This window comes from Nestor notabilis, unplaced genomic scaffold, assembly GCF_000696875.1.
Source record: "Nestor notabilis isolate BGI_N333 unplaced genomic scaffold, ASM69687v1 scaffold1748, whole genome shotgun sequence".
Lineage (NCBI taxonomy): Eukaryota > Metazoa > Chordata > Aves > Psittaciformes > Psittacidae > Nestor > Nestor notabilis.
In genome coordinates, this window is record NW_009939401.1 from 53,197 (window position 1) to 63,603 (window position 10,407).

At 46.0% G+C, this 10,407-nt stretch overlaps 1 protein-coding gene across 1 annotated transcript in view; it reads right to left on the minus strand.

Annotated features, from left to right (window-relative positions):
• Positions 1-3,819: 3,819 nt before the first annotated feature.
• Positions 3,820-10,407, minus strand: part of LOC104409828 (TGF-beta receptor type-2-like) — a 13,977-nt gene continuing 7,389 nt past the window's right edge. The window contains exons 4-7 of the mRNA XM_010019823.1: positions 9,750-10,407; positions 9,502-9,643; positions 8,158-8,285; positions 3,820-4,321 (exon numbers count right to left, since the gene is read on the minus strand). Of these exons, the coding sequence (XP_010018125.1) occupies positions 4,109-4,321; positions 8,158-8,285; positions 9,502-9,643; positions 9,750-10,407 (1,141 nt within the window). The 3' untranslated portion in view covers positions 3,820-4,108. The remainder of the gene's footprint in view (positions 4,322-8,157; positions 8,286-9,501; positions 9,644-9,749) is intronic.

A 10,407-nucleotide genomic window follows, 5' to 3' on the forward strand; every position in this document is an offset into this window, starting at 1 on the left:
ATTCAGGTACAAGCATACTTTTCTCTTTTTTGGTGTTTTTTTGTTTTTTTTTTTTTTTTTGTTGTTTTTTTTTTATTTTTTTTTTAATATAACTATTGGAGTCTAAGAATTGCTGGCAATTAAGAATAGTATTATTATGGCTTTCGTTATTGTTGTAACTACAAGCTACCTTAATTTTTCCAACAGTGGTGCCTTAATCTGTCTTCTTCTTCTGATGTAGTCTTCCAGTCAGTGTATATAACATTATCTGCCACTTCCCAGCAATGGTTGCACCTGATGCAGCATCATGAGAACTCACAAATGTATGATCTGGTAAGATCATGGAGAAGATACAAGTGTAAGAATGCATCAGAAGGTTCAAATAACCATGTTTAACTTTCAACACAAACTGCAAATTGTGCAAAAAAGGAGTTGGGTTTATGCACAACTATTTGGATCCTCTTGAACATTTTTTTTCTGTAAAATGCACTGAGATCTCAATGCGAGTCATAGTCCGTTTGTGAGAAGTGGGGGTGAGGGTAATAAAACTACAAAATGATTCATTTGTTCTGTCTGCTTTCCTAGATATCAGATGACCAGGAAGAGTGGGTTGGTTTTGTCTTTTATGCTGGAGATCTGTCTGTCTGGGCTTTCCTTGGCCCCTAATGGTGGGATATTTTGGCATGGTGCGCTTCGGTAGTAACTATATTCTCCAGCAGAATAACATTGTAGGCCCTGCTGTCTTGTTTGTGGTATTCTATACAACCACCCTGTTGTGTTAGTTCTGGATCTGTTGGGCACTTCCATATTTAACCAGAAACAAAAATAAACATGAAAACAGTGGGATTAGTTCCTCCTTGTTTCTGGGTCTGCAGCACATTTGGGCTGTGCTTGTTGGCCAATTCCAGGATTTGGAGCCGGAATCATGGTGCCAGCATGTGAACTTCCATGGTTCATTGGTACCTGCACCAAACTGGGATGGTAGAGGGTCAGAAAATAAATTGACAACACTGTATATGTTTCAGAGTTGTTCTACCTGTGTCACGTGTCAGATTTGCTTTAAACAAACAGCAAGGGCTGTGGTCCAACATCCAGCTTTTAATATGGCAGCGATCAGTGCAGAAAACAAACCTTTATCAGCTGAGCATACTCCAGGGATCAAACTTGTGCTTATTAAGATATAGACTTATGACTCAGTCACTGAGCTCTGCTTAAAATTTTGATTTGGGAATTTGTCAAGGCGATGGCTGTAAAACAGACCGAAAAGCTCCCATGTTGACCATAAGCCCATTTGTGTTCCTTATATAATATTATTAGTCAATATATTTCTCTTCCACCCTCATCTGGTATGCTTGTGGTTTCACACTAAGAAAGCTGTTACTAATTTTGTTGTGTAAAAATAGACCCAACACTGAAGAAGTAGTCTTTTAAAATACATGAAACGATTTCTTTTAACACGGGGGTACTGCTAGGAAAAAAAAAAAAGTAAAGCCTTTGGTGAAATGATCGCAAGAACTGGAATGGGTTCCTGATGTGGATTTTGTTATGATGCAAACTTCTAGATACTTCTAGAAACAAAGAACATAGTTGAAAACAGTTTAAAAATAAAAAATCTAGCCACTGAATGTCCAGCTTAAATTGTAAGACATTTATGTGATTCTTCTGAGAATTGCAAGCATGCTGTGGACTAATGGAGGTATTTTTAACTCTGACCAGATTTCGATTCTCTCGCATAACTGCTGTTGTTTCCATCTTGTGCCTTCTGGAGTGAAGAGAAGGGCTCACTGCTGCTTCCTATGTAGATATTTGCTAGAACCACAGTGTATTCAACGAGGAGCGTGGCAAATGTAGGATTTCACCTTATGTTCCCCCCTGTCTTTTTGGTTTGATTGGGCTCCACTGAAGCTAAGAGCAAAATTCGTATTGATCTCTGTGGTTTTAGACTCTCTGAGTTAAAAACAAATCTTGGAGGTTAAATAAAGTGGCTTTCTTCAGAAGTGCTGCATACCTTGCTGATCATGGAAAACTGAGTGTGTGACAAGTCACTTCTATTTAACACAGGCATTCAGTGTATAATCCTAAAAGATTGACTCTGGACTTGGTTTTCATGGAAAAAAATGCAATATATGGATTGGAGCGTTCAAGATTTTAGGCATGGGGAGGGGAATAAAGTGAGAAGGTTTTCAGTATATTGACAGCATAAACTGCCAAGCCTAGCATAAAGCGTCTGTCTCCCCAGGAGAATTCAGATTTTAGCTATCGGAATCGGAGATTCAGCCTTCAATGTCTAGTTTGCATGTGCTTATCCCCCTCTGGACCCAGTCACCTGTGGGAAGAACACGTCAGAGTGTCTTTCAAAGCTTCTTGAGTTGAACTTTGAAGATCAAGTAAATATTAATCAGTGTTGTATCCAAACAACTTAGTGCAAAACTTGGTAGGTGAAATTCTGCACGGGAAGGAAAGATTGGACAGCCCAGGGGGATTTTGGTATGTTCCCATAGTTTATCTGCATGTCAGAAAGGCTGCCCCATGCTCTCTGTTTCTCTCGGGTATACATACAGTAGAGCAGTGGTTAATATATTAAAGAAATGAGACTGAAGTCAGGTGGGGGGAAAGGGTGTGTTTATGGTGAACTGGGGAGGATAAGCTGCAAGAGAAAAGGGAAAATCCTAAGATGACAGGAGGTAGCAGCCAAGTGGATTGGTGAGAGTAAAAGGTATGGTCACAGTTGCGGGTGGAGACTTATACCTGGTAGCTGAAGTAAGCTTTTATTATTTAGATTTGATGCAACCTAATGCATTCTCCTTCCATCCTTCTACGAAGGGTTTAGAGGCATTTTTGTTACAGGCTGGTAGGTTAGGAGCTGTGGAAATGGTCCAAAGAAGAGGAAACAATAGCAAGAGAAAAGTAGTTTGTATGGACTGGTACTGTCATAGCTGCGCATTTTGGAAAACCAAAACAGCCTTCCGTCCCCTCTCTTGTAAGGTTGATCCACTCAGCTGCATGCTGGCAAGCAAAGTGTTCCTCTCTGATGCAATCCTGGAAGATATACCTCTGTGTAGGTGAGTATCAGGTATGGGCTTAGCAGCAGGTAAGGTTTTTGTTACCTTCTGCTCCCAAGGGTGGAGGGATTAAAGTTTGCTCAGTGCCCAGGTTCAAGAGTGAGGTAGGACTTACCTTTCCTTAATTGCCTTTCCATTGCAGAGGCAGCCTGGCTTGGTCTGGTGGTTACGGGACTGAAGCTCCAGGTTCAGCCTGGTTGTGTCTCTTTGGGTTGATAACACAGCAGAGGGGTGCGTAAGAGTTACAAGAAGAATTAGCCGACATGTTTATGCTGACACTATTGCTGTGGCACAAATCTGTTGCGTAACAGTGGCTGGAAAGTGGACTGTTACGGAGAAAGAGCTGTCTAGATGTCCTGCATGGAGACTTCTTGGTGCCTACACTGGTGGGTTTTTTTCTGTCAAAGAAACTTCATGCCTGACTTGAACTATCAAGTACACCCAGGAACTCCCCAGTGAAAAAGGTGTCTTGGAGTTGCAGCAAATCAGGCTTTTGCAAACTAGATTATTGGCTATCATTATACCATATTAGGGACTGCCTGATCAATGAGTAATTTTCTTGGGTGCCAGCATTTTTTCCACTGAGGGTGTGTAACATCTCAAGATGACTTTTTTTTTTTATGTCGCTACAACAGATTATTGTTTTTTATAGTGAGTGTGGAGGCCATTAAAAAAGGAAAATATACAGTTTTCTTGATCTCTGCAGAATAAGCAGTTAGAAGATAAACTTACGATGGCAATGTGGAAGGACTTCAAAAGATAGACATGGAATTCTGGAGCTTATTAGTAAAAGATTAAACATTATTATTTTAAAAAATAATAAAAGGAATGCTTTGCATCATTATACATTTAACGTAAGTACAAAATCAGTTCATATATAATGTTGCACTTCAACCAAAGTATTGACTCCACAGTTCACGTATCTGTGGGAGGAAACAGATCTTATAAATAAGTTATGTACTAGATCTTGGTTCCATTTTGAAAAATGGAGCAAGGTTTTTTCTGATGAGCTAAGTGCTTCTCGCTTATCCTCTTGTTTCTCGTGATGAGGCTTTTTGCCTGCTGTGTCACTGTGTGTTTCTGCTGCTGTCACTGTCCTGGTGCTCCCCACCTGGAGAAGCTGTTTTGCTGGCCTCGTTGTCCGTGTTGTTGTTGAGGATATCGTCGCAATCCATCTGTGCCATCAGGTTGAAGCGCTCGGCCACGCAGTGGGCGGTGAGGCGAGCCTCGGGGTCGTGGTCCCAGCACTCTGTGATGGTGTCGCACAGGAAGCGCATTCCCTGCAGTTAGAAGGGCTGAAATTAAGATCTGAAGGCAAGGAGGAAGAGAAGCTGGAAGCTGATCTAATGTAACAGCAGTGGTTTACCATGCTTTTGACAGCTTCCTGCAGGAAAGCTTTTTTGGGCCAAGTTTAAGCGCAAGAGGAAACAGCTTTGGTAAGTTGTGGTGGGCGCTGGTGCTTGCCCCGTTACTGGCACAGCCAGTGTTAGGGCAGCAGCCTTGGCTCACCTGGGATCCACTCCCAAGCATTTCCCACACTCCCTGGAAATATTTCCCGGAAGCTGGTCTGTATGAACTGTGAGACTTCAGTAGGGGCTGGAAGGAAGTAGACGCTTCAGCCTCAGCCTTGCCTGTTCAGATCAGAGCATCCTAAAATCGGGAAGTACAGGAAAGGAGACCTGCAGGCTGGCACCAGAGCCCAGGTCTCTGGGTTTCAAACCTGTGCCCTGGCTCTTACATCTGGATGGATGGGGAGGTTTGGGGGGGGAGGGCAAGTTTGGAATTAAACTTCAACATGACATCTCATTTTAGCAGCTTTCTGAAAGGGTGCACTGTGACAAATACTCATTGCAGTGTGCAGCTGAACTTTGGATTTTTCACCACAAATAGTGTCTTGGTTTAGGTGGGATTGGATACTTCTCAGTATGCTCCAGAACACATTCAGTTCCTCTCAGTTACAATGGTTATGTCTTCCAGTAATATACTTTCTTTCAACTGTGTTGTTCTTTGAAGGGAGTGCCAATATTTTGGGCTTAGAAGCAAAATGGCAATATTCAGATGTTATTTTCCCACTCTTACAAACACTGCTATGCTGAACCTTCCTTTGCCTATATAATTCCTACCATGTGCCACTGCTTTTTGCATCATTGTCAACCAGGTTTGCAACACAATGGTAAAATCATTATTCTAAACAAAGCTTCAAGGTATTCAGTGGTTTTTGTGTATTTCTTCATTTGCAATTAAGACAACCTAAAAGTCCCATGTGGACCAACACAAGAGAAAAATGCAAGTCCTACAGAGATGTACTGTTGGTCTCACCTGTCCTTCTGCACTTTACTCTGAACTCGCTGCTTTCTGCTGAGGGTCACTGTACTAAGTCTGCCATGATGGACATGGATTAGGGAGAACAGGATTATGCAGTAAAACTGACAGATGGTGTGTTTCAGTACATCTTGCGTCACTCTTTTATTAGCTTAGTTGGAAGGATTTGAGGATAATTGATTAACATGCAAAAATGAGCTAGATCAGCTGAAGCTTTTAAAATAAGCCTTTTCTCAAACAGAACATGGCACTGTCATATGGTTTAGTCATTAGATTTCCTCTGCTTATTTTGCCCAGAAATCATGACATTTATTTCCAGTTTACCTTGTAAGTAGCAACAATGCTCTTTTGAATGGTACAACTGGGACATCTTGATCTGCTCACAAAAAGGACTTGGTTTGAATTTTATATTTGATATCTCAGATTTTCCAACATTCCAAAGAATGCTGGGTTTTACAAGTGTATTTTTAGTGGCAATATTGACTTAAGCTCCCACTGCTCCTTCTTGTCCTGCAGCAGCCCTTAGGTTGTGCCAGTACAAGAGTCTATTCAGCTGTTTCATGAACCAGATCCAGGAACTTAACCTGGCCTAAATAACCACTTTTTGGTTTTTTTATTTCAGTGGGGTGGGGTGGGAAGTGAGGTAGAAGCGTGGGCTTAAGGTGTTCGTAGGTTATCTGGGGGAGCTTTGGAGGTACATTTCTTCAGTTGGTTTTATTGTGCAGCCTTGCACACAGTTGCCCTGGAGCTGCTGATGGGAGAGTCAGCTCTGTCCGGGGATTAATGCTTATGATTGCTGAAAATCTTAAACCATGGCCAACAATGTAGGTCCTCATCTGGTTGAGAGTGATCCTGGTGGTTGAAATGTGGAGCTAGTGTTTGGAGCTCTGCATCAAACTTATTTTTGTTGGTGTGAACATCTATGGGAGCTTCCTGTTCAGGTGAGCAATTTGTCACCCTTTCTTGGTGTCACCCAATGCTCCCTCCCACATGAAGTCATTGACCCCAGGAGTGGCACAAACCGGTGCTTTCTGCTGCTTCCCAGCAGATGGTGCTGCCCCATGCCTGATCCTGGGGAGACTGGTTGCAAAATGCCCGGAAAACTTCATAAAGACAGGGTTGTAAGGAGATATTTGTTAGATCACCCAAGATTAGTCAGAGGCAAGTTTTCAGGAACACAATGTGGCTTTTCTGTTCCTCTTCCCCAGTGAACATCGGGTGGTCTAATGAAAGTTAGTACCTTAAAGCCTTGCTCTGTTTATGTGCTACACCAAGCCAACTACAGCAACATTATTTCTCAGAGGTGGTTGCAGTCAGCCTTTCTTCAGCTCAACAAATGGTGCAGTTATGGTCAGGCACTATCAGAATGTGAGTTTTGACAACCCAGGCCCTATATTTTCCCTGTGGTTTCAAAGTTTATCAGAGGTCTTGGGAGGTGAAAGGCCTCAAACATGTAGCAGTGCTGATTGAAGTTCCTGTATTTGCCTTCATCAATGGAAAAGGTCAAGTGAACTTCAGAAATGGACTCGCTGACTGATAAACTCACCGGTGGCCCAGCAGAAACCTCAGATGCATTTGATACTGTTTGCAGCTTTAGTCAGTCAGGTCAGCTGTGGGACAAACACAGTTTTGAGAGGAGGTATTGTAGGGAACACATGGCCTCCTATGATCATGAAGTTATATGTTTCCTTTTGAAATGCCAGGCGGAGTGGAAGCAGCAGCAGCAGCCTGTTCTACGGGTGGATACCGCAAAATGAAGCACTGAATGCTGCAAGGCTCTGTGAGCCAGCAGGCTCAGTGTTTCAGCTTGTTTTTCAGATGGACTGAATTGATAATTAGTGGATGGTGTATTTCCACAAGACATGAAATTTAAGAAGTACCAAAGTCGGGAAGATTTGAAAATCGTGGTCAGTGTGCCTGTTACCCCTGTGTCCCAAACGGTTGGAAGAAAGTACCGGACCTGGGGAAGAGAGCCAGGAGGTAGCTATGTTTCTGGAGCTGGTTGGTCTGGGTGTGCTTGTGGATGGTTTTACCAGAGCCCATCTCGTTGCTGAAGTATTTTTGCTCTAGAGCACTGGATTATGCTTTCTGTGCTGAAACACTTTGCTTTCAGAGCTTCTGGAGGCTGGTGAAAGACTTCCTCTTGGCAAGACTTGAGCCTAGCAGGTTCCCTGCTCTTAGCTTTGTATGTGTTTCCTGGTTATTTCACTCGAGAGAGATGCTTCCTATTTTGCCTTTCCTTGTAGAAGTGGAAGTCTTTCTTCTTCTCACATGCCAAGTCACAACCTCATATGAGCTTGAGCTTGAAACCTCCCCAGTCAAGCACAAGCAGGCAGAAGGCTGGATGCCCCTTCTTCCACTCTGTCCCTGCTGGGAAATGGCTGTGTGTGAAGGGACTGCATGATTTCTGAGCTAGAGCTTTCTGGATACGGTTCTTAGGGGAGAAGTGGGGTAGATGGAAGTGATTCACTCTGTCATGAGAAGAGCCTTCACCAAAGAGCTCCATTTTGCTGTTCTTTTCAAGATAACTGAATAACATTACTTGGCATTCATAACACTTCCTGATCATGCTATTGATCAGTAAATTTTGCTGTACCCGTGGCTGGTGTCTTTTATACCCCAGGGAAATGGGTCTAGTAGGGCTTATGTAGGCAAGCCAAAATGGAGCTGGAAGTGGGGCCCAGGAGTTTTGGCCACCTTTGCTTTGGTTACAACTTTAATCGTTTTTCAGGCTGGTTTACTGAGGTGGGACAATGTGGGCTGCTCTTTCCTGAACCAGCTAGTCCCAGCTTACCTGATGCACCAGCCAGCTGCTTGGGATCTCGGGTCGCCCTCTGCCATGCAGCACGATGTCCCTCATGGTGTCCACGCAGGGCTGCTCCTGGACTTTTGACCCAAAAGGCAGCTCATAATTCTTTACCTCTGCAAGGAAGCAACATCCACGTTACAGGATGTTTTTAATGGATTCACTGCTTTGCTTTGGTAGGGTGACCGGATGAGAATAAATTTGGTTTTATCAGTCTGCAAAAATAAACAGATCTGGAAACAATTTAGAATTTGAACATAGAAACATAGTGCTGGGTTTTCATGTGGAGTTTGTTTTCAGGTACAGGATCGAGGAAGCATCTGACCACCTTCCTGAGCCCAAGAGTCGCACTACAAAGGACTTGGTCTGTCTTTGGGTGAGACATATTTTGAGCAGGAGAAATGTGCTGGTGAAAGATGGGAGAGGTGACTACGGTACCAGCATCTGGATTCCTGCGGTGGGCCTTTTATCAAGCTAGAGGAGAAATGGCCCTTCCAGAAGAGCAACCCCATGTCTTGGGAGGCCATGGAGAAACTCCCTGTTGCAGACATGAGAGGCCACCCTGGTTTCTGCCAGCCCCTGCCATGCTGCAAATGCAGGTAAAATAAGAGGGATGGCCTGGGATGCTGGCTGAGGAGCAAAGGATGCACAGGGTATCTGAGCCAGGCAAGGGTCTCTCACTGCAAAGCGTGGGGCTTGCAGGGCAGTTGGGACAGCTTTCTTCCCAGGGTCTGCAGCTTCTTGCAGCTCCGTGGGCCTGTATTCCGAGTAGATGGGGTAGGAAAGGAACTGACGAGAGCTAAAAAGGAAAGAGGGGAGCAGGCAGAAGGGCAGGTGGGGGCTAACAGCAGGGCAGTTAGTTAAATGTTTTGCTACATGTGATTTCAGACACAAATTCTGTGGCTCTGTCAGAGATTGGGGGTTGTGAGTCCCTGTTGCAACATAAACTCTTGCACTGTGTGAAAGAAAAGTGCTTGTGGCTGGGGAGGGGGAGGCACCTTTGGCTCCTCCTGCTTGGTTTGGTTTGCATTGCCGGCACTGGCTCAGATGTCACTTGGTGGATGGCCAGCTCTGAGCCAGGGGCTGGACCAGATGACCCCCTGGGGTCCCATCCTGTTCCTTGGCCACTGAGCTGGCTGCCTGGAGCCACGGCACACAGGGAAGGCAGCTATGGGGGAGGATCTGCCGTCAGCTCTTAGAAGCCCTGCAGAGACCTGAGCCATCCCAAACCAGGTCCTATGCCATTGGCAGGGATGTGGGAGTGAGCCACATCCCTGTATGAGGAGGAAGGGAGCAAAAAGGTGCGTGGAAACCCCAGTGTGATGCTCCTACCTCCTACCACTTCACATCTGGAGGCCATTTCCCACAGAACAAGGGCCATGGAGTAGACATCCATCTGCTTGAAGGACTCCAAGTCTTCCAGGTTCACCCTGGACTCCAGGACCTCCGGGGCCATGTACCTGGCGGTGCCCACCTGCCCGTAAAGAGGAGAGAGGCATTAGGAGGGGTGGGCAAGGACTTCGGCCACAGGGTGACCAGGGGTACTTTGCAAAGGGTCTCCTCCAGGGGACCGTACTTGCCTGCCCGCTGTTGGCAAAGTCATCCACCGTCAGGGAAGGGTCAAGGCGTATGGCGATGCCGAAGTCGCAGAGCACGCACTCCTGCTCGTTCTTCACCAGCACGTTTGTGCTTTTGATGTCCCTGTGGGCGATGGGGATTTTCGGCCTGCCACAGGCGGTGTAGTCGCTGTGGAGGTGGGCCACCCCGCTCACCAGGGAGCCTGCCATCTTCTGCAGGTCCATCCAGCTCAGGATGTGGCGGGAGAGGTAGTCCCTGAGGTTGCCCCGGCTGTGGTAAGCGGTGATGAGCCAGTACTCCCGGCGGGGCCCCGTGCCGCGGTCCTCAGCGGTGAGGAACCGCAGGACACTGTCGTGCTTGAGGCTGGTGTCGGTGAAGATCTGGCTCTCGTTCTTCCAGGAGGAGTACTCCTCGCAGGGGAAGATCTTCACGGCCACCGTCTCGTCATGCCCCGAGCGGCTGTGGCTCAGCTTGGCCCTCCACACCTCTGCGAACTGCCCTTTGCCCACCATCTCGTCCAGCTCGATGGGGAGCAGCTCAGCGGGGCGGCTGCTGGCGCAGGTGGGGTTGGCGCTGGTTGGGCTCTCATCCGTCAGCACAGACAGCTTCTCCTCCCGCTCGGCAGACCTCCCTGCCTCCGGCAGTGCCGGCGGCCGGCCC